Source organism: Zalophus californianus, chromosome 6 (genome assembly GCF_009762305.2).
Source record: "Zalophus californianus isolate mZalCal1 chromosome 6, mZalCal1.pri.v2, whole genome shotgun sequence".
NCBI classification, from domain to species: domain Eukaryota; kingdom Metazoa; phylum Chordata; class Mammalia; order Carnivora; family Otariidae; genus Zalophus; species Zalophus californianus.
In genome coordinates, this window is record NC_045600.1 from 52,468,479 (window position 1) to 52,493,096 (window position 24,618).

The 24,618-nt window shown below is 37.3% G+C and overlaps 2 protein-coding genes across 7 annotated transcripts in view; both read right to left on the reverse strand.

The window, feature by feature from the left end:
* PRPF39 (pre-mRNA processing factor 39) overlaps positions 1-12,581 on the reverse strand; it is a 37,627-nt gene extending 25,046 nt beyond the window's left edge. For 2 of the 3 annotated variants that reach the window (XM_027569848.2, XM_027569847.2), the window contains exon 1: positions 12,432-12,568. The gene's annotated coding sequence lies outside the window, so the exon portion shown is untranslated. Of the gene's footprint in view, positions 1-12,431 lie in introns of all 3 variants that reach the window. The other variant, XM_027569846.2, reaches the window with a different exon arrangement.
* A 5,354-nt stretch (positions 12,582-17,935) lies between these two features.
* The window catches only part of TOGARAM1 (TOG array regulator of axonemal microtubules 1), a 77,980-nt gene continuing 71,297 nt past the window's right edge, over positions 17,936-24,618 (reverse strand). For 3 of the 4 annotated variants that reach the window (XM_027571322.2, XM_027571324.2, XM_027571321.2), the window contains 4 exons: positions 23,924-24,113; positions 22,339-22,558; positions 19,700-19,786; positions 17,936-19,077 (listed from right to left, as the gene is read on the reverse strand). In XM_027571322.2, the coding sequence (XP_027427123.1) occupies positions 18,824-19,077; positions 19,700-19,786; positions 22,339-22,558; positions 23,924-24,113 (751 nt within the window). In that variant the 3' untranslated portion in view covers positions 17,936-18,823. The remainder of the gene's footprint in view (positions 19,078-19,699; positions 19,787-22,338; positions 22,559-23,923; positions 24,114-24,618) is intronic. The other variant, XM_027571325.2, reaches the window with a different exon arrangement.

The window sequence follows — 24,618 nt, forward strand, 5'->3', positions numbered from 1 at the left end:
TACAGGAAATCTTCATGATACTGGAGATGGCAATGATTTCCTGGAAATGACACCAAAAACAACGGGAACAAAAGTAAAAACAGACAAATGGGCTATCTCAAAGTTTAAAACGTTTGTGCATCAGAGAACACAATCAACAGAGTGAAAAGACAACATAAGGATAGGAGGAAATATCTGTAAATCTTATATCCAATTATGGGTTAATATCCAGGATATATAAAGAACTACAATTCAGAAACAAAAAAGTAATCTGATTTAAAAATGGGTAAAGGACTTCAATAGAATCTCTCCAAAGATGATATACAAATGGCCAACAAGCATATGAACAGATACTCAACATCACTAATCATCAGAAAAACACAAATCAAAATCACAATGAGGTATCTCATCACAACCATTATGGTAGCTACTATTAAAAAAAAAAAACAGAAAAGTCTTGGCAAGGATGAAAAACTGGAATCCTTGTACACTGTTGGTAGGATTGTAAAATGATGCAACTGCTACAGAAAACAGTATGGAGGTTTGTGATAAAATTAAAAACAGAACTACTATATATGACCAAAGAATCCCACTTGGTATATATCCAAGTTAACTAAAAGCAGGGACTCAGGGCGCCTGGGTGGCTCAGTTGGTTAAGCGACTGCCTTCGGCTCAGGTCATGATCTTGGAGTCCCGGGATCGAGCCCCACATCGGGCTCCCTGCTCAGCAGGGAGTCTGCTTCTCCCTCTGACCCTCTTCCCTCTCGTGCTATCTATCTCTCATTCTCTCTCTCTCAAATAAATAAATAAAATCTTTAAAAAAAAAAAAAAGCAGGGACTCAAAGAGCTACATGCATGCCCACATTCACAGCAGCACAATCCACAACAGCCAAAAGGAGCAAGCAACTCAAATGTCCACTGACAGATGAATAAACAAAATGTAGTATATACAATGAAATATTATTCAGCCTTTAGGCTGTTTTTTTTAGAGAGGGAAAAAGAGTGAGAGAGAGCACCCAAGCAAGCAAGAGGGGAGGGGCAGAGAGAGACTCTTAAGCAGTCTCCACACTGAGCACAGAGCCAAAGCAAGGCTCAATCCCTCAATCCCGAGATCACAACCCGAGCCTAAATCAAGAGTCTGATGCTTAACCAACTGAGCCATCCAGGCGCCCCTCTTTAGCCTTTAAAATGAAAGAAATCCTGTCATATTCTATATGGATGAACCTTGAGGACATTATGCTAGGTGAAATAAGCCAGTCACAAAAAAAGACACTGTATGATTCTACTTATACGAGGTATCTAGAGTAATCAAATTCATAGAAACAAAATAGAATGCAGTTACCAGGGAATGTAGTGAGGGAGAAAAGGGGAGTTGTTTAATGAGTACAGTTTCAGATCTGTAAAATGAAAAGTTCTGGTAATCTGTTAACAACCACGTGAATATTTAACACTACTGAACTATACACTTAAAACAGTTAAGGTAAGTTTTATGTTATGTGGCTTTTATCACACACACAAAAAAGACAACAGCTTAATTATAAGTAAATTAGGAAATATAAAGTACAAAAGACTAGGAATTAGAATTTCCAAATCCTTTTTTTTTTTAAGATTTTATTTATTTGAGAGAGACAGAGATAGCAAGAGAGAGCACAAACGGGGAGAAGAGAGAGAAGCTCCCCGATGGGCAGGGAGCCCAACATGGGGCTCGATCCCAGAACCCTGGGATCATGACCTGGGCCGAAGGCAGACGCTTAACCAACTGAGCCTCCCCGGTGCCCATCCAAATCCTTCTTTCATCATGAGATATAGTACAGTAAATATTAGAATGAACAAGGGGTAAGGGGAGTGAGTCTAAGTTCTCTCCCTTAATAGCATGTGATCCTACATCAGTCTTACTTTCCTCACTTCTAAATTAGGGACTAACAATATTTGCATAGGGCTGTTGAGAACATCAGATGAGATAAAAGCATGTGGAAGTCTATAAATTCACATAAATCAAAGTATCACTGCAAACAACAAATTCCTCAAATAGCATTTTCCAATCCTGATGTTATACTTTAAAATAACTGAGGAGGGTGCCTGGGTGGCTCAGTCGTTAAACGTCTGCCCTCGGCTTGGGTCGTGATCCCAGGGTCCTGGGATCGAGCCCCTCGTGGGGCTCCCTGCTTGTATTCCAACTCTATCTCTCTGTCAAATAAATAAAATCTTTTTAAAATAAAAATAAAAAAATGAAAAGACAAAAGAATTTTTTTAAAGATTTTATTTATTTATTTGACAGAGAGATAAAGAGAGCACAAGTAGGCAGAGTGGCAGGCAGAGGGAGAGGGAGAAGCAGGCTCTCCGCTGAGCAGGGAGCCGGACGTGGGGCTCGATCCCAGGACCCCAGGATCATGACCTGAGCCAAAGGCAGCCACTTAACCGACTGAGCCACCCAGGCGTCCCGACAAAAGAATTTTTGCAGAAGTTTTAAAAGGAAGAAAAAAGCTGTTGACTTTCACTCCATAAAACCAGCACACAACAGAGTTTATCTGGAGGTCTATCTATTTCTTGATTTTTCAATTTTAGACATTTTTTGTTCTTACAAGACTCCTGATCCCAGGGTGGTGAGTTTGAGCCCTATGTTATAAGCATTCAGATTACTTAAAAAAAAAAAAAAAAGTTTTGAAGAAATCTTTTGTTTCCTAACATGGGGTGTTGCCTTTTTTTTTTTTTTTTTTGAAGATCTATTCATTTGAGAGAGAGCTTGTGCACTAGCACAGAGGGGAGGGGCAGAAGGAGAGGGAGAGAGGGAAGAAGAGAGAGTCCCAAGCCGACTTCACCCTGAACGCAGAGCCCAACGCAGGGCTCAATCCCACAACCCCAAGATCACAACCTGAGATGAAACCAAGAGTTGGACGCTTAACTGACTATGTCACCCCGGCACCCCTAGGGTACTGCTATTGAGAAAACTCCTCTATTTGAGACCTGTTTTTATCTCCATGGTAGCTTTAAATCCAGGTGTTCTGAAATTCCAAAATGATGAGCCTTAAGGTAAGTCTTTTCTCCTCATTCTGCTGGCATTCATTCAGAAGGCCTATTTTACTCTAGATATTTACATCATTCAATTCTTATATTCCATATTTATCATTTATGTAATAATTTTCTTCCCTTGGTTTTCTCTTTTATCTTTGTTGAACTCACATTACTCAGTCGTTGGACCTCCTGGACTGATCCTCTACTTTTCTTACCTTTTCCTACATTTTTCCCCCATCCCTATGACTCATTCTACTCTGAGTGATCACTTTTACTAGAGTTTTAATATATGAATCAAAATTTTAATTCCTTTTACTCTGAATAATCCATTTTACAGTCTCCTATTCCTGTTTCACTGGTGCAATATCTCCTATGTCTCTATAAATCACTTTAAATTTTCTTCTGTTCTCAGCACTGTCTCTTCCGAGTGTTTTTTCACTATTTGTTTTGGTCTCTCAAGTAGAGTGATCTTCAAACTATTGTTCAAGAAGTGTGAGGCATCACACAAAATCAGAAGCTACATAAAGCTTGAACACTGGTGAACCTCAGTGCAGGATGGCATTCTATTGAGGGGGAACTCACTAAATGTCAGTGCTTTACATCATTTCCCTGGTGTTAAGTTTTCCCAAAGAAGAATGTTTCAACCTAAAAATATATACAGAAGGCAGTAAGCATTCTGGGACAAAGAAGAAAAACAGGGCTAGTGATCTCACCATTCAATATGTGCACTTTCATTCAATTTCCCATTTTCATCAAGACCCTTCACCCCTGTCCCAGCTCCCATCAGCTGTGTCAAAACTTCTCTGGTTCCACCCTTTTCAAATAATAAACATCTAGTTTTTTGCTAGTTATGTTTTTTTTTTTTTTTTTTTTTAAGATTTTATTTATTTGACAGAGAGAGATAGCGAGAGCAGGAACACAAGCAGGGGGAGTGGGAGAGGGAGAAGCAGGCTTCCAGCGGAGCAGGGAGCCCGATGTGGGACTCGATCCCAGGAACCCGGGATCATGACCTGAGCCGAAGGCAGACGCTTAACGACTGAGCCACCCAGGCGCCCTTTGCTAGTTATGTTATATGGAGAAGGAAAATGGAGGGTCTAAACTACTCCAGACTTTCAACCAATCCTAGAATTTTTAGCTCCACTCAGCACTCTCATTCTCAGAGGCACGTGGTAACCAATATTCCTGAGCCTTTCTGGAGTTTTGTGGGACAATTCCTCATATTTCTTATTAACTTCCCTCTCTGCAGGCAAAGAACTGAATGCAGAAAAATGAAAACCTAAGTTTATCAGTTAAATCCAGTCCATCTTTTTCTTCCAAAAGGTTTTAATTCTCAGGTTAATACTTCCTCTTCTGTCCTTTGTCCTTTAGGGTTTACATGATATTATTTCATTTTTATGTTATCTTATTTTTTATTTTACTGAAATTAGGTTTACAAATTATGCTAAACCCTGTTCATTTAGTATTTTTTTAAAAAAATCTCTAACTAATATCATTTCCTTGTGTAATAATCTTCATTCAATAAATATTTAGTGAGCAACTTCTGTGTGTCAGATACTGTCTTAAGCACTGGAAATTTAACTGTGAGCAAAACAAAGTCCCTACTCTCAAGGAGCTGACATTTTAGTTGAAGAATACAGTCATTTTTTTTTTTTAAGATTTTATTTATTTGACAGCGAGAGCACAAGCAGAGGGAGAGAGAGGGAGAAGCAGGCTCCCCACTGAGCAAGAAGCCCGATGTGGGACTTGATCCCAGGACCCTGGGATCATGACCTGGGCCAAACGCAGCCGCTTAACCGACTGAGCCACCCAGGAGTCCCAAAGAATAACAACATTTCTTAAAAAAAAAAAAAAAAGTATGTTTACAATATGTACAAGATACTAGGTGCTAAGGAAAAAAAAAAGAGAGGATGATATAGTAAGTCAATTATACAGATATGTAGAGCAAGAAAATTCCAAGCAGCAGAAAGAGCAGTTCTGAGACAAGTCATTGTTTAGTGCATTCACAGAAACATAGATAAGCAAAAAGGGCAATATGAGGGATTTGCTTAAATATCCCTCAATTTGGTTTGAATCCTTCCTAATATTTGGCTTTGCTAAGTACATCACAGTACATCTTCTCATGTAAATGCCCATTTTTGAAAAGCTATTTTTTGGGGGTTATATTCTCAAATTTCAATATGCTAATATGTAGCATAAACCGTAAAATTAAGTATATTTTGACCTACCAATAACACTTGTAGAATTTTCTCTTAAAGAAATAATGAGGAATCCACAGGCAACTATTAGAAGGATTAGACTAACAAAATTGCTAGATAAAAGAGAAATACATAAAAAGTAACATTTCTATAGTTAGAAATAATTCTTTTTAAAGACCATTTTAAAGAATTAATCATGAACAAGGGTGTTCACTGCAGCATTTTTCCCACGAAAATAATCATCTGTTGGTTCACCATGCAGTCCAGTCCATACCACTCCAAGTAAAAATACTAATTTCTCATAATGAGCTAGTTGCCACAACCAATGGTAAGTCTTTATCCTTGGATTTCTTTTTTTTTAAAGGAAATTTCTTATTTCTTTTTTTATTTTTTATTTATTCATTTGAGAGACAGAGTGAGAGAGAGAGAGAGAGCATGAGAAGGGGGAGTGTCAGAGGGAGAAGCAGACTCCCCGCTGAGCAGGGAGCCCGATGCGGGACTCGATCCTGGGACTCCAGGATTATGACCTGAGCTGAAGGCAGTCACTTAACCAACTGAGCCACCCAGGCGCCCTATCCTTAGATTTCTATTAAGCCTCCATTTCCTTCTTAAAATTCTTTACATCTCTAAGAAGCAAATCTATTATGAACCAACCTCCGAATCCCCTTGCATTTATAATCTTGCCTCTTTTCCACTCTCAAAAAGTATTTGTTTTGTATCTCTACTATAACACTCCTACAATGGCTGAAATACATAATCATCATTGGTCCTCCTCCTTCCCATGGTCATAATGGATAAAATACCTCTGCTCCTAGCAAAGGTCACACCCTGAACTCATGAACTGATCATTTCTCCCACCCATCTTCTCAAGAATGGTGGATCTTAAATTATCTTTACTCTCCACTTATCAGTTTCTCTCAGTGTCTTAAATCACTTCCAATAGCATTCAAACATGTAAATGTTTTTCTTCTTCTTCTATATAATTTATAACATATATATGACAATTTAGCTTAAAAACAAAGGGTAATCAATCATAATCTATATTAAGGATCTAGATTTTGGGGGCACCTGGATGGCTCAGTCATTAAACGTCTGCCTTCGGCTCAAGTCATGATCCCAGGTTCCTGGGATCCAGCCCCACATCAGGCTCCCTGCTCAGCGGGAAGCCTGCTTCTCCCTCTCCCACTCCCCCTGCTTGTGCTCCCTCTCTCGCTGTGTCTCTTTCTGTCAAATAAACAAATAAAATCTTTACAAAATTTTTTTTAAAAAAATTAAAAAAAAAAAGGATCTGGATTTTGTTTCAAGGACAAAGCCAATGAAGTTGTATAAGCTTCTTATCTCTACTTCTGTAACCTCTCTTTCCTCTTCAATCTGGTTTCATCATTCTCTAAAATTTGCCAAGGTCACAATCTTCTTGTTCATTAAGTCCAATTAAACATTTCCTAATTCATTTTCCTGATCTATTCTTTACAGCATCCAACAGTACTGATGACTTTGTACTTGAAAGGTTCTCTTTTCTTGCCTTTTCTGACATATCACATTCACCTAGCTTTCCTCCTACCATTCTGAAGAATTTTTTTTTCTTCACAACAGTCCTTTAAGAATTGGTAGCACCCAAGATTTTGTCCTCAACTCTCTCCTTTTCTCAATTGACACTCTCCTTAGGCTGATAATGTTCTTCCATTTGATATATTTCCTTCACTTGGCTTCCAAGTCATACCATCACCTCTTTCTACCTCACAATCACTCTTCCTCCTGAGCACTAGTCTCCTCAGGCACTTGACCTTTCTTTCAAGGTCATCTACCCTCTCTATCTCCATTAACTCCCAATCTCACACGGTTTTAAATACAAATACTAATTATATACCAACTCCCAAATTCTATCTCCAGCTTTTTTCCAAACTCCAGATCCATATATCTAACTGCTACTTTTATCATCTACACATACACAGCCATTTCAAATTACAAAATGTCCCTAAGTGAACTTCTGATCTCTCCCCCAAAACCTGCTCTATCCATTGCCTTCCCCATATCTGCTGATAGAAAATCCCTCCTTTCAGTTGCTCAGGCCAAAAATCTTGGGACTCATCCTTAACTCTTCTTTCTCTCACATCCAACCACTTTGTTATGGAACCTTTCATATATATTCAGCACTCCACTTCTTACAATCCTCATTCAACCACTCATTTCTCATCTAAAATACTATTACAGTCTTCTGTAACCTTCTATAGATAACCGGCTTCTTCCCTTTTGCTGCACCCGACCCCTACCCCCCTGTCCCCAGTCCATTCTCAGCATAGCAGATAGTATTCTTTCTAAAACATAAATAAGACCATGTCACTCCACTGCTCTATCTCAGAGAGTAAAAGTCAATGGCCTTGAAATGGCTCACTGTCCCCCTCCTACCATTTATCTTTTGACCTCATCTTCTCCTACTCTTGTCCTCACTCACCCACAGCCACACTGACATCTTCTTTTCTCTAAAACAGACCACATTCTCCAGCCTTACTTAGAGCCTCTGAATGGCTGTTTCCTCTACCCAGAGTGATCTCCCAGATGCCTTTCTTACCTTCTCCTTTGGTGATATCTCACCTTCTCGGGGTGTCTGACTCTTGATTTTGGCTCAGGTCATGATCTCAGAGTCCTCAGATTGAGCCTGGTGTGGGCTCTGTGCTCAGCGGAGAGTCTCCTTGAGATTCTCTCCCTCTCCCTCTCAACACCCACTCCCAAACCCACCCCCTCTCTCTTTCTCTCAAATAAATAAATCTTAAAGGGAAGGAAGGAAGGAAAGAAGGAAGGTGGGGAGGGAGGGAGGAAGAAATACTGGTCACCTTCTCAGTAAGACCTACCTGGGCAATCCTATTTAAAATTGTAACTTGCTCCCATCCCTGGCATACATGATCCCTTTTACCATATTTGATCCCCTTTACCGTCCTCTATTTTTTTCTTTTATCCATATTATACTATAACATAGTAAATTTACTCATTTAGTATACCCTAACATAAGAATTAACCATCCCCTTCTTTTTATTCACAGTACTACTGCTGTAGTTTAAGTAATCATTATCTCCCCACTAGACCAGTATTTTTCAAACTGCAGACTGCTTCAGACCAGCTTTTTCTCTTTTTGCAAATGAAAACCAAAATGGAAAAAAATTTTATCAGAGTGCTTCGCACATAGCAAAGGTATATTCTTTTGTGACATTTGCTGTGATTATACACACACACACAAAATTCAATTATTGCATACTGAGTTGCATGACACACTGAAGACACTTATTTGTGAAAGAATGAATGAATGAAAGCATGTCATCATATACTGCTATGATTTCAATTACTAGCTATTTGTGATAATCCTGAGACACCATTTATTGAACAAGTATTCTGCTGAATGCCACTTACCCATTTTTAAGAAGGGGAAAAACAAAACTAAGGTTAAATAATTTGTCAAAAGTTATATGGTTAGTAAGGAAGAGACAGGATTCTAACCCATGCTAACACCAAAACTCTCCCCACTCTCTAAAAACTTCTGCAGCCAAGAAATTCTATTTTTGTTGAAGTTTGGTTGTTTTGTTTTCCAGTTCAGCTCCTTTCTACTTCAAAGCCTTAGTGTACCCAGTTTCTTTCATGTGGAATACTTTCCTACCCCTCTACCTCATCCCCACTTAGAACCCTCAATCTAGCTGAAGCCTACTCATTCCTCTGTGCATGAAGTTTAAACATCACTTCCTAAAAAGTTTTCCCATACACTCCAAATTAGTTAGCTTCCCTCAATGATGCTTCCACAGCATTCTGTCTTTTTCTCCATAGCACAAATCACATTTGTGGTACTTGTTCGATATCATCTTTCCTACTAGATTACAAGTTTCTTGTGAGTAAGCACGAGATCTACCAATATATAGGGATAGAGTACACCGGGAGGACTAGTACTACACACTCAATTCACTGAATAATAAAAAAATAGCATCTGAGTCCTTAGTCCCCCCAGACTAAAAACTAATATATTATTTTCATAGCCACATGAGAAGTGGTATAATAAAGTACTTGGGCTTTAGGGGCGCCTGGGTGGCTCAGATGGTTAAGCATCTGCCTTTGGCTCAGGTCATGATCCCAGGGTCCTGGAATGGAGTCCCGTATCAGGCTCCCTGCTCATAGGGGAGCCTGCTTCTCCCTCTCCTTCTCCCTCTACTGTTCTCCCTGCTTGTGCTCTCTCACTCTCTGTCAAATAAATAAATAAAATTGTTTTAAAAAAAATAAAGTACTTGGGCTTTAGAGTGGGACAGAACTCAATTAAAGATCTGGCCCAGTTACTCATTAGGGAACACTGAGCAAGATACTTCACCTCTCTAAGCCTCATTCACAAAATAATCACAGATACCTTGCCATAAAGATTAACTATCCTCTTCACTCACACTGCTATTACTACAGTTTAAGTAATTATCATCTCCCCTTTCTTTTTTTAAGTTTATTTAAGCAATCTCCACACTCAAAATGGGGCTCTAACTCACAACCCAGAGATCAAGAGCTGCAGGCTTTACTGACTGAGCCAGCCAGGCGCCCCTATTTTATATCGCCTCTTGAGTAATGTTTTTCAAATTTCAGATTGCTTCAAATCAGCTCCTCTTTTTAATGGAAAAATACAGAATTGAAAACAGTACATCAGAGTTCACGCACACATTGAGAGGACATTGTTGAAATACATACAGAATGCAACTGGTGTTTATTGGGATGCAATATTACATGTACAACCTATTATGGGTCACAGCCAAAAAATCTGAGATGCTACAGATAAATTAATATTACTATAATATTAAATACAGAACAGAGACCATGGTTTTATTCACTACTGTGTTCCCAGAACCTAAAACAGTGTCTAGTCTATAACAGCACACTAAATCCCTGTTGAAAAAGTGAGTGACAAATCTGGCCCCAACTTAACTTTTCAAACATACTAATCCTACAGTATTCCTCCTCCTTGCTATTTACAGAACCCAATATATTTTTCATGTCCAAACCTTGGCTTGCTCTATTCTCTTAGACTAACAAAACTTTCCTCCTTTTCTCAAACAATGCCTTTTTACTACATTTCACTTTCTTATAAAATCTTATTAGAGGCCCAAAGTCCACAAGCATGAAAGGAAACATGATAAATTATAATGTGACTATGCAGTACATTAAAAAATAGTTCTATATCATATATTCAAATTTTAGTTCAGTTATAGCATACATTAAACATTTCACTAACAATTTAGCATGCCATCTTAAAATTTAAAAGGTCTTTTGGAGGATCACTTAACCCATACTTAATTAAAAATGTGAAGTCTAATTTAATACCTCTCTCAACTCTCTATAGGCACTCAAAATCATACCATGTATTATTCTTTTCATAAACAGAGCAACACAAGAGTATCTAAAGTCATCACTAAGGACTAAAAAGTCAGTAATTTGAGTATTGCAAATCAACTAGCTTTGCAATCTACAAGTTACTCTGTCCCTCATCCACAGATAAGCCAATTTGAAGACAAGTTGTTAAGAGACCATCATAACCACTGGTTTTGGAACTGTTTTAGAGGCTAAGAAGAATGTTCACAGATTCACCTTTTTTAAATTCCACATATTAAACACTTAATATGTTCCAGAAACTTAACTTTACATACATATATTTACATAAATGACTGCATCACCTCCAAGTCTTTGGGGGAAAAAAAAATCACCATTTGACTGGAACTACTACTTTCTTTCTCCTTTTGACTATTTTTCACACACACAGACACACACACACACAAAATCCTATGTTTCATGCAGATTAGTTATTAACATACCACAAAAGGTTCTGTTCTCCTTATTTTTTAAGATTTTTAAATAATCTCTACACCAGATGTGGGGCTTGAACTCATAACCCTGAGATCAAAAGTCACGTGCTCTATTGACTGAGGTGGTCAGGTGCCCGTTCTTTCTCTTTAAGACGTGCGTGTACACACACCTTTTATCATTTGATTTGTAAAATTATTTTTCTTACTCAACTATAGGTAAGCAAGCAAAAATATTACCAAATACTCTGACACTACAAAAATTCTGTTTTTCAATTCTCACTTCAAATATCTCATACTATCTAATTAGGCATCTTTGGTTCAACCCCTAATTATTCCAGAGTTCACAATCTAGGAACTAGAGTTCTTAAGCACAACTCCTTTCGTTCACTTTATCCCTACCAGAAGCTGAACAGTGGAAAGTTCCAACTTGTGCAACCCTAGAATGAGGTTATAAATGGGAGGGGGGAGGGGGGTACCTGACAGTTGTTTTTTTCAATCCACTTAAGATCCCAGAGAGACCAAAACACTTAAGTTCCAACATGAACTCCATACTTCCCTGTATAAAATGTGTTTTCTTAAGCTTCAACCTTTCCAGCTGTAAAAAAAAGTTTGAAGTATTTCTGAACAGACTGGATCAGTTGCCAAATAACCTCAAGTCCTTAAAGAGAAGGCAACATGAACATAAAACTAAAAACAATTTAATCGGCATAAAATAATATAGTATTGTAATATCATCAATAACACAGTAAGAGCAGTACGACTTTAATTAAAGATGTGATTTCAGAGCGAGAAAAACACCAGGGCTGGTTTCTGATTACAAAAGGTAAATACGGTTTTTAAATAGGTGTCTTTAAAAGATCCTACTAGGATCTTTAATGTCTGATTTTTCTGATTACGCTATGCTGCCAAAAACTCTGGCTGATCTTTGGGGTGCTGTGACTCAGGGTCCCAACAGTGTGGCTTGTGTAGTCGAAACGCGGAACGCGAACTACATGGCGCCTACAAGGTTTTAACAGTATTTGAATTCTCTCAATCCTCTGACGGCTACTATTGAGCCCCTTCCACTTCCAGTCGTCCCAGCACACTGGTTTCCAGCTCTTGGGGAACCTAGGGCTTCAGACTTAACCCCCAAACGCTTCCTAAGTCAACGTGGAGGCCCGCATTTCCCCGCCCTTCTTCATAAGACGCACTCCTCAGAGAAACGTTTGGTCTAACTAAGAAAAGAAACCTCTACCTGCTCCACCCAACAGGTAGGAAGGAGAAAGGAATGAACAGGTGGGAGCCGAGGCCAGGCCAGGCCAGGCCTCAAACAGGGCGGCTGAGGGAGGCCGCAACCCCAGTGCGGCCTGAAACAAGGCAGGCCCCTTCCTGCCCCGCCAATCACCCCCCCGCACCCCGCCCAGCCAATTCCAAGACGCCCGCCCCAGCTGACCTGACGACGGATGCCACTCAATGCCATGAGCCGCAGTCTGGGCCAACCGAGCCGAAGATGGCACTTCCACCGTCTCCGTCCCACAGACTCCGCAGCAGCCGCCACCAGCACCAGGGCCGCCTCGTCGAGAGCACCGCGCGCATGCGTCGGTGCCCCGGAGGCGAAGGAGTCACGTGGTCACGCTGCGCGCAGGCCTCGCTCTCCGCGGGATCCTGGGGCTGGGGTGGGGGGAAGGGGCAGTTGGCCCAGCCCCTTCCCTGCCCGGTCTCCGTCCCGCGGCCGCCGCTGAAGACCTGACAGCTCTTCCTGCTGTTTTCTCCCCGCTGTGGGGACTTTCTAAGCCAAAAGACAGTGTTTAGGGCCTTTTACATTCTTGATCTTAAACACAGCGCCCCACCCCTCTAAAGGAAAATATTTTTGGGGGCAAATCTAAGGTTTTCCCAAGAATTGCCCAGCTTTTACCCCTTTACCTACTAAACATGAACAGAAATTCAGCCTTAAATCTCTACTTCAGGATGATATAGACTCTGGGTCCTCTCAGGTTTCCTCAAGAGGAAACAACAACAACAAAAAGAAACAATAGTGGAAACAAGTTAGGGGCTTGGGGAATTGATCATGAAAGGGTTATATGAAAGGGTTATATGAAATGATAAATGAAGGCTGCTTACATTGACAGTATTAGCAGTCCTTTTCAGTTACATTCCCATCCTCACTTTAAAAAAAAAAAAATTGTTTTTTTCTCGAATCTGGCCTCTCTCCTATTTCTGCTACAAGGTTCGTGAGTTCAACCCACGACTTGCCATGCAATCTGTTGAAGGTTCAGTAGTATCACAACTGGGTTGCGAGTTCCTCCTTTGGAATCTGATTCCAAATATATATATATATTTTTTTAAAGATTTTATTTATTTGACAGGGAGAGACATAGTGAGATGGGGAACACAAGTAGGGGGAGTGGGAGAGGGAGAAGCAGGCTTCCCGCAGAGCAGGGAGCCCAATGCGGGTCTGGATCGCAGGACCCTGGGATCATGACCTGAGCCGAAGGCAGACGCTTAAGGACTGAGCCACCCTGGCGCCCGATTCCAAAAATATTTCTCTGCGAGATGATGTTTCCTATCCACAATGCTGTTAATCATAAATCCCCTCAATAGCACCTTTGCTTTCAAATATCAAAATCAGGGGCGCTTGGCTAGCTCAGTCAGAGGAGCCTGCTACTCTTTAACTCAGGGTAGTGAGTTTGAGCCCCAATTTGGATGTAGAGATTACTTAAATGAATAAATAAACCCTTAAAAAATCAATCTTCTTACTAACTGCATTTCACTTTCATCAAACTGCATGTAGTTGCAGCTTTCCCTTTCCATTGCTTCTACTATTGAAGCTAACTTTTGGATTCTCAGGGCAGCTATGCTTTTTACTGGTTTAATCAGCAACTTTTAGATGTTTACTATGGGAAGGAAAGTTAAGGGAGTAATCTCTTAGGAAGTGACTCTAATCTCCATGCTGCCTTCACTCCTTTTCTGGTTCTTCCAATCTTTCCTAAACTTACTTCAAATTCTTCATCAGTAAGTAAGATTAGCTCAGAAATCCCATCCCCCTCCTATAGCCATTTTATAAAAATCTACTTCTTCATCTTTATTCACTGTAGATTGTTTCCCTTTAGTTTTCTACATCTTACCTTTCCAGGGAGTGCTCTTGCTCCCACTCTCCTGCTTGAAAATCTCCACTAGTTTTCCTCCATAAATCTCTTGCCATTATGGCATCTGATTTTTGGAGAACTCAGACTAACATAAAAACTAACCAACATAAATGTGAAATTTAATGCAATGTGTTTTCTCCTAATTGATTCCATTACCTTCCATATGTCAGTGACTTATGCAGTGGACATTTTTTATTTTTTTAGCATATGAAACCACTCCCTCTGAGACATCCCCACTTTCTGAAGTAGAGAGCCTACATCCCACTGTAGAAGCTGAACCTACCTGATGCTTACTTGCTTAGTCTCCCTCCACCACCACCACACACACACACACACACACACACACACACACACACACACACACACACACACACACACACACTCTTAGAGATATGAACACAGTGCTCGTAGGGCCAACATCCAGTGTGGCAGTGTGTGGTATCAGTGGGGTGATGTGGTGGCTTTCTTCTATAATACTAGCAGGCTAGTGGACTAGCTCTGCAACGCAAGATGGACATTCTTATTAGCTAGTTAGCCTCCCAGGCTCATAAAACTGGGACACCAGATCCTTTTTATAAACCTTCCTTCTGTTTAAATTAGTCATATATAGTTAGTTAGTTGTATTTGATGGTAATTAAGAATTGTGAAACAAGTTCCAAGAACAGTTGCAGATAACAGACCATCAGGGAAATAGAAACAAGTTGGATTAGTCCTAACCAGGGCTGAGAAAACAGTAAAAATCCAGCTGGTACCAACAGAAGTCCTTCTGGGGTTTATGGAACACAGTGCATATAGCACACATATGGTAAAAAATGATTAACGGTAGTCATCTAGAATGATTTGACCATGGAAGGCAAAGGTTCAGGCAGAAGTGTGGGGTGGAATTTTTATTTATACTAACACTGGACAGCTTAAAAGAGAATGACACAAGATCAGATTTCTAAATTCTTGAAGTAGGAACCAAAAATTAAGGACTTCCTCTGATAGTAACAGAAGAATTTATTCTTTGCAGCCATGGGGCTGAAAGAGCCAAACACACTCAAAGTTGGGACCCATGTTGCTAAATTACAATGTCAGTTGATTCCATAGTCTTGTCAGAAATCTTCTATGAAGATTAAGGCAGTGTTCAGGAAAGAGCAGAACCAAAGAAGTGAAATGGGCATGTGGTAGAATTCAAATAACTTGAATACCCTTAACTCATTACCTTTCCCTGAGCTCCATTCATCAAACAAAAGCAGCCCCTACTAAACTGAACTGAAAAGACTGTTTCTGCCTTAATGGAAATCTATATAGATCTCTCCTAATCTGTGGAGGCTTCACCTTGCATGAAGAGGCCAATTTTTCTTATTCCCCATTCCCAACACTTATCATTTTTTCTAAACTTATAACAGAATCGGATTTCAGCATATTCTGGAAGCCAATTATAATGTCAAACTTGTATAGCAAGACTTATATAGCGAAACAGTTGAAACTTTACAAATTTATGTTGACAAAAATATGGAGAATACATGAGAAAATTCATTGAGTGCTAGACTGAGAAGGAAATGATTTTAGATTAAAGAGTATATATGTAATATACATAACATATATATTTGTAATATTACATATTAACATATACATATAAATATGTATAAATTCAATATGCTAGCTTAAACAGTCAAGAATGGTTCGAACAGTTTGTTCTGTAGGAGTGTTGGCACGAACTATTCATGAATAACTTTCCACTCACCTTAACTATGTATCCTGAGTGCCAGGTACACTCCCTTCGCCAAGATTTAAGAAACACACAGGTGAAGGGACAGTCAGCATCTTTGGAAAGTACTACAATCTCCAACTTATAATGGTTCAACTTAACAATTTTTCAACTTCAAAGTGGCGCAAGAGTGATTAAGCACACAGCCACTCAATCACAAGGGTAAACAACCAATACACTTAAAACCATTCTGTACCCATACAACCATTCTGTTTTTCACTTTCAGTACGGTATTCAATAAATTTCATGAGATATTTAACACTTTATTATAAAATAGGCTTTGTGTTAGATGATTTGCCCAATTATAGGCTGATGTGAGTGTTTGGGGCATGTTTAAGTTAGACTCGGCTAAGCTATGATGTTTGGTAGGTTAGGTGTATTAAATGCATTGTTTTTCTTTCTTTTTTTACAATTTTATTCATTTATTTGACAGAGAGAGAGAGTGCACAAGCAGGGGGAGCTGCAGGCAGAGAGAGAGAGGGAGAAGCAGGCTCCCTGCTCAGGGGCTCAATCCCAGGACCCCAGGATCAGGACTCAAGCTGGGAAGGCAGACGCTTAACAGACTGAGCCACCTAGGCGTCCCTCCTTAGTTCTTTCAATCAGTGATCAGTTTCCAATTCTTTGCTGACTTCTGGGTTGATAACAATTCTTGATAACAGAGTGCTAGACTTCTGAGCGCTCAATATCAGTACTAGAGGAAATCTTTAAGGCTTGGGACTCTGTTACATAATGAGTATTTTTTTATAATAAAAGCACAAAGATTATGTAAAATCCTCACAATAGTAGTGATTATATTTACTGTACTTTTTTTTAAAGATTTTATTTATTCGAGAGCAAGAGAGCACGAGAGCAGGGGGGAGGGGCAGAGGGAGAGGGAGAAGCAGACTCCCCACTCAGCAGGGAGCCTGATACAGGGCTCAATCCCAGTACCCTGAGTTCATGACCCCAGGCAAAGGCAGACACTTAACCAACTGAGCCACCCAACTGCTCCTTTACTGTACTTTTTGAAAGCAAAATTCATAGTATATACATTAAAAAAAAGGATAATTAAGCTTATACATAAAGTAATGGTCTTCTGCCTTCGAAATTTAAAATTTAAAATTTACCTTCCATATATTCAACAATCAATGCAAATTTAGTAGGCACATTTGCAATGACACAAGGACAATGGTCAAAATGAATAAAACTTGGAATCTGTAACTATTGTTTCAATGGTGCATATCATTAAGGGTTAAAGCAAAATTTAATGATGATTTCAGATTTACAACTGAGGTCAAAAGAGTCTAAACCAGGTGCTGACAAACTATATGCAAGAGGTCTGTTTTTGTTTGACCTGAGCTAAGAATGTATTATACATTTTTAAAGGGTTATGAAAACACAAAAACAAACAAACAAAAAGAATATGCCACAATCTGTAGCTTACAAAGCCAAAAATATTACTTTTTGGTCTTTTACTTCAGGCCTAAACTATAGAAACATAATAAAATACACTTAGAAGAAAAGATAAAGCATTTAAAAAGCATGTATGTAACTATGAATATATGTTACAGTACCTACAAACAGAAAAAGTAACCAAGTCTTTACTTTCTATTCAGCTTAGCTTCAAATTGCTGTAAAACCCCTTTTATTCCTCAGCAGTCATGGAGTAATACAAAGAATCGCAATTTAAAATGAAGCCAAATACATCAGAAAACCACTCAGTGACATAAGAAATGAAAAAGAATGAGGATAGTTCACAACTGTAATAAAGTGATCATTGAGTAAACTACGACACAGAACCATGGATTTTTAGAACAAGATAGAACCTTAAAAATCACCTAATCTAGCCCTCACATTTTAGAGATTGGAACACTGAGACCTAGACCTGGCAAGTGACTTGCCCAAGGTCACATGGCTAATTTCCTCTGAAGCTAGCCCAGGTCTATTGTTAGGTCAATAGAGATAGGTCATTATAATACCAAGTATACCAAGTGAAAGTGATAGGTCAATATTATAATATATATATTTTTTATTTTAACATATTTGGAAGGTGGAAAAATAGGACACCTCTCACACATCTACAGAAATAAATCCTTTTATTTTTATAACATTCCTTTTCTTTTTATGATGCATACAGTACTTATAGCCCAAGAATTCTGAGAAAAGCTATAGAAGACCTGGCACTATTTTTGAGAATTACACAATTGGGCAGCAAAATAACACCTTTATAAATGTTGGGACATATAGTAATAAAATTTAGTGTTTGCACACAAAAATAGGTAAGTTACATTCAACACGTTTTCTTTAATGTGCATTTAAAATGTTTAAGCGTTAAACTTTGGTCATCATGCTTCATTATAACTTGTTAAATTCCACAATGATGTAGATGATTTAACCCAAATGGTAAGCAAATATATCACATTAACACAATAGCAAAAGCAAGCTAATACTGCACAATCATATTAGCAGACTGATTTCAGAAATACATGTTTTTCACAAATAGCACACAAAAGTTAGTGATAACATAGTTCAATGACTTTTCTTTCATTTCATAAAATAAGGCTGAGTAATGAGACATAGCAGAACATGATTACATAATAAAAAGTATATTTTTAATTACAAATCTAATTGTACATATAGGGCAATGAATTGTGGTTTCTTATGGAATAGTGCAAATGAGCAGGACGTTCCTCAAAAATAATATAATTGGATTCATTCCTTATACCTCAGATTTCATGAATATTAGGTTATATTAATTATTTTAGCTTTTTGTGTGATGGGTACAAGTGGTAGGGTTGATAAAGGGCAGATCTGTATTCATTGGCTGCAAACACAAATAGCCATTGACTTAATTCACCAGATGAGAAGTGCAGGCACTGAAAATGTAACTTTAAAAATGTTCCATTTGTCATCATGTAAACAATTTTCTTCATCATACTATATTTCATTAAAGATTCATAATTCATTTCATATTGTCATATCGAGCAATTCTTCTAAACTCTTTTTGATATGTGGTGGTTGGGATGCAGCCTGATTTAACAGATTCTGACCCATTTGTGCAAAAAGTGCTTTTGATAATTTAGCTGTGGCTGTTCGTATATTTCCTCCAGCTCCAGGCAAAGAGCCACTATTTGTCATGTTCCCTAAGAGATGCCATAAAACAACCAACACTTTCTGTTCTGTGGCATGGGGCTTCCTTTGATAAAGTTCCATAACAATATCTGAAACATAAAAATATAGTAAATAGTGAAGTTTTCAAAAAAATAAATTCGTTTGGTTAATTAAAAAGCATACAAAATATACTAAGCTTCTTCCCGATGCCATTTGTCATAAAATGTCAGGCATTCTAAAGAAAAGTAGGGTCAGAAACTTTCTTCCCAAAGAAAGAATCTTTAAGTATTAGAATTCTATATATGACAACTTAGTTCAGGCAAAAGTAGTAAACACAGGAATTAAACCCAAAATTCATCTCGATGTTTCCCAAATGTAGTTAAATAAAAACATACATTTTTAACTCACTGACCTTTTATCAAACACATCATTTGAAATGGTTTTCCAAGTGCACCAAATTTACTTTAATGTCTTTTTATTTTTTCTATATTATTTCTACTGACAGGAAGACTAAATACTTACTGGGGAAAAAAAAGGATCAGAGTCTTAAAAAAAATTTTGGGGAGTAAAAGTCTTAAAAGGTTCTCATATGGATGATTATGCAATTTATTTCTACATTGTGGGTAATGATATTGAATTTGGTAGTTATCCTAAAATTAAATTGAAATGCCTATCAGTTTATCCTTAGTTAATAAAATATTTCTTTAGAAATAGCAATTAAAAAATACTTACCAGCAAGCTTTTCAGTCATATCCTGTTTTGCTTTTCCATTTAAAAACTGAGCTTTTGTGCAAAATGGCTGTAGAAGTAAGTAATTGTCTAAACAAGAATAATACAGACATATAAAGAATTATGAGATCTTATTTTTCCATTACATAGAATTGAAAGGAAAATATATTCATGCAAATGAATGCAAATGTTAAAAAATTTTTAAATCTATGCAAGCACTACTTAACATTATTTATAAAACCTTAATAGAATAATATTCTTATAGCAAATAAGACATAAAAATATCTGAGTATTAAAAGAGCTATCATATGGTATAAAAAAGCAAAAGAATTGCCCATCTCCCAGGCATCTTATTCCAAAAAATAGAATATAGGTTTATCAAAAACAAAAACAGAAAAAAAAAATTGTTTTGCAGGTAGTTTTATCTTTACTGATTTTTTCAAAGTCTTAATTTTGTAATATAGATTCACAGGATGTTGCAAAGGTCCTGTGTACCTTTCACCAAAGGTTGTATCTTACATAATTATAGTACACATCAAAATAAGGAATCTGACATTTACACAATCCATGTGCATAGTTCTAATCTGCACCATTCACATATTTGTTGATTTTTGGAGTTTTTTTTATAAGCTCTACACCCAATGTAGGGCTTGAACTCATGATTCCAAGATCAAAAGTCACGTGCTCTAACAAGCCAAAAGGTGCCCCTACCTGTGTATCTATCATTTTATCACATGTGTAGATTTGTGTAATGATCACTGCAATTAACATACAGAACTATTCTATCACCACAAAGATCTCCCTAGTCACATCCAGCCCCTCCTCCCTAGCTGCCCCTAAACCCTGATAACCGCTAACCTGTTTTCCATCTCCATCCATAAATTTTATCATTTTGAGAGGGTTATATAAACAGAATCCTACAGCATGTGACCTTTTGGGACTGTCTTTTTTCACTCAGCATAATACCCTTTAGATTCATCCAAATTGTTGTGTGTATCCATAATACTACATTTTTTAAAAAATTTTATTTATTTATTTTACAGAGAGAAAGACAGTGAGAGAGGGAACACAAGCAGGGGAAGTGGGAGAGGGAGAAACAGGCTTCCTGCTGAGCAGGGAGCCTGATGCAGGGCTCAGTCCCAGGACCCTGGGATCATGACCTGAGCCGAAGGCAGACGCTTAATGACTGAGTCACCCAAGCGCCCCCATAATACTACTTTATTACTAAGTAGTATTCTACGGTATGGATGTATCACAAATTTTTTCACTATTAACCCACTGAATTACATTTAGGTTGTCTGCAATTTTTGGCTATTGCAAATAAAGCAGCTATGAACAATAGTGTACAGGTTTTTGGATGGAAGTGAGTTTTCATTTCTCTGGAATAAATGCCTATGGATGCAACTGATGGGTTATATGATAAGTGCAGTTTAGTTTTTCTAAGAAATTGCCAAACTATTTTCTACAGTGCCTACACCATTTTATTTACATCCTCACCAGCAATGTAGCACAGATTCAGTTTCTCTGAAATCTTGTTAGCGTTTGGTGTTGTCACTCTAATCTTAGCTGTCCTAATACTTGCTATATATAACCTGAATGTCTATGTCCTCCAAAATTCGTATGTTGAAACCCAGTCCCCATTGTTATGGCATTTGGAGGTGAGGCCTTTGGGAGGTGATTAGGTCATGAAGATGGAGCCCTTATGAATGAATGGGATTAGTACTCTCTTATAAAAGATGCCCTAGAAAGCTCCTATCATGTGATGACACAAACAGAAGATAGGGCCATCTAGGAACCAGAAAGTGGACCCTCACCAGACACCAAATCTGTTGGCACCTCGAACTTGAACTTTCCAGGCTCCAAAACTGTGAAAAATAAAAGTTTGTTTTCACGCCATCAAGTCTGTAGTAGTTCGTTGTAGCAGCCCTAACAGACTAACATATTTGTGTAGTGATCATGGTCTTAACTTGAATTTTACATTTCCCTAATGACTAGGGATATTGAACAGCTTTTCACTTGTTTATCTGCCATCCATATATTCTCTTCAGTGAAATGTTTCTTCATATCCTTTGTCCATTTTCTAGTTGATTGTTTATTTTAATGTTCAGTTTTGAGAGTTCTTTATATACTCTCAATTCTTCCTCATATATGTGGTTTGCAAATACTCTCTCCCAATCTGTAGTATTTCTCTTTATGTATTTAATAGGGTCTTTTGCAGAGCAAATGTTTTTAATTTTGATGAAGACTCATTTATCAGCTTTTATGGATCATGCTTTTAGTGTCATGCTAACAACTCTTCACCAAGCCCTCAGGTCCTAAGGATTTCTACCTATGTTATCCTTAAAAGTTTTACAGTGAAGTTTTACATTTAAACCTATGATCCATCTTAACTTAATTTTGCATCAGATGTGAGACTGAGGTGGAAAAAAGGAACTGAGAAATCAAAAATAAAGGAAGATAAAGTCAATTTAATGGGACATATTTAATCTCTAGAAATAATTTAAAATATTACTGAGACTATCACAACATTAAATGACAAATATTGACTATGATTTCAACATTATAAAAAAAACAATGTGTAGAATCAGAAAGTACAAAAGTAAAGTCAAAGTAATTTGAGTGCCAAAGTAAAGATTTCTTACCTACATGCTGACTCAGTGCCTGAACAACATTTGTGGCGGCAGCATAGATGCCTGGATTCTTTGAATTCAGATTGTTATCTACTATTGCTGGAATTAGCATGTTGATTATAGGAGATAAGTTGTCTCTAAGCAAAGGAATCATTTTGTGCATTGTTTCTAGAGCCACCAGATTTACTTTACTATTGGAATCATGAAGTCGAGATTTAAAAGCATCAAAAATCTGAAAGTAAATTGGTAAATTATTTAAATTATTGGTAAATTATTTTAAGTGAAATAATGTTTATAGCTACTTAAATTCTTTTTGGCATTCTATAGTATTTATCCTATTAATATACTGTTTAAAAACATACACACAACATCTTACTTAACCTGAACCTAGACAGGAATTTTATATAAATTTGGATGTTAAATCTAAGTCTCAAATCTTCTTACAGCAAAAAAACAAGTCTTCAAAGATCACCCAAAAAGACATACTAATAAATTAAGGTTGAGAAATTTAGCTTGGTAGGAAGATGACTGGCTTACTGTAAATGGGATAAAAATGCTATTTTTTGGAAGGTACAATTTAGCTTAGCTAACTCTAAGAACTCAAGAAAAGTTTCTATTTTTATCACTATTCCTAACAGAATTAGACATGTAAATTTTACTGTAGAGATCTGATTTAGTTTCAGTTTAAGTGTCTTATGAGAATTTTATATGAAAGTTCAGTTAAATTTTTATTATTACCTCTTAACCTGATTACTTTAACAATTATTCCTTACTCTTCAGAATTCTTAACTTTCATAAGCTTAAGATATATTAAGGGAATGATAAGCAAATCTTTAGTCACATCAGGTGAGTGAAGAGCTATTCTGTGAGGCTAATATATATATATATATATAACTCATATAAAAACTATGAAAGTTAATATATATACATAAAATTTTTCATGGTAAGAACAGTCTTCCCAAGAGATTTATTTTTACTCAAAATTAAGAGACAGCACTATTGGAATTAAGAGTAGTTATGGTATGTTGGCCAAGTTTAATGTACATAAATATAAATTTCAAATGGAATTTAGTTAATAAATTACTAATGGAATTAACTGAACTAACACTGAAGAAGCATAAATCATCTATGTTCATTTATTTATTACTATCTCCTTTTCTATTGCTTGTTATCTTCCTAAGGGTTGGTATATAAATTAGTATGTACAAGATTTCTAATCTACATATAAAAATTTTAATATCTATTCTTAAGTAATATCAGAGCTTTTAAATGCCCTGGTTCTTAAAATATTTACTGATTCACTCAACATTAATTCACTGAATGTCAGGTTCCAAGAGCTCTGAGAATACAGAGCTTTCAAGAAGGTACCACCTAGTGGGAGAATTCAGACAAATAAGCAGCTATTTTTTAATTTTTTCTCAATTACTTTGAATTGTTCTACAATGCTTTCAACACAGCAAAACCTAAGCAATCCATTCTTCTAAGTTTAACATTTTAAAATAATATATGTAAGATACTAAGATTTAGGGCAATTTCTTAAGCTAATGAGCTGTTAGCTACGTACTGAAAATGAAAATTAATTTTGACAGTTCATTACCTTCACAATGTTTACAACAACCAGTTCTTGATTGTTTTCAGTATCTGATAAAAGCTGCTTAATCCCATTAATGCGATCACGGAAGTCTTTTGCGTTTAATAAACTGGTTATGACTTTAATGTATTCAGCACTTTCTAAGGAATTGCGGGGAACTGATTTTCTGGTGATGTCACGAATTTCAGTTACTTCTCTAAAGTCAAAGAAAGGTAAATTTAATTTCATTATTAATTTTCTATAAGAAACATAAACATAACAAATAGTTCTTATTACATATTTATTTTTCAAAAATTCACAAAATGATCTAACCCAAAGCCACAATACCTGTGTTGGGGGTCCCTAAAATCTCCCCTGAGTTTGGTGATTTGCTATGAGGACTCACAGGATTCAGCATGTAGTTCTCCTCACAGCTAAGATTTATTACAGAAGGATACAAAGCAAAATCAGCAAAGGGAAAAAGTGTAGGGGTCAAAGTCTGATTGAAACTAGATATAAGCTTCCAAGGGTCCCAAGTGGAATCACACAGGACAAATTTATTATTACTCCAGTATCAACTCGTAACAACACATGTGAAATGTTGTCTACCAATGAACCTTATTAGAGACTCAATGCTCAGGCTTTTTTTTTTTTTTAAGATTTTATTTATTCATTTGAGAAAGAGAGAGAGAGAACGTGCAGTAGGGAGAGGGAGAATCTGA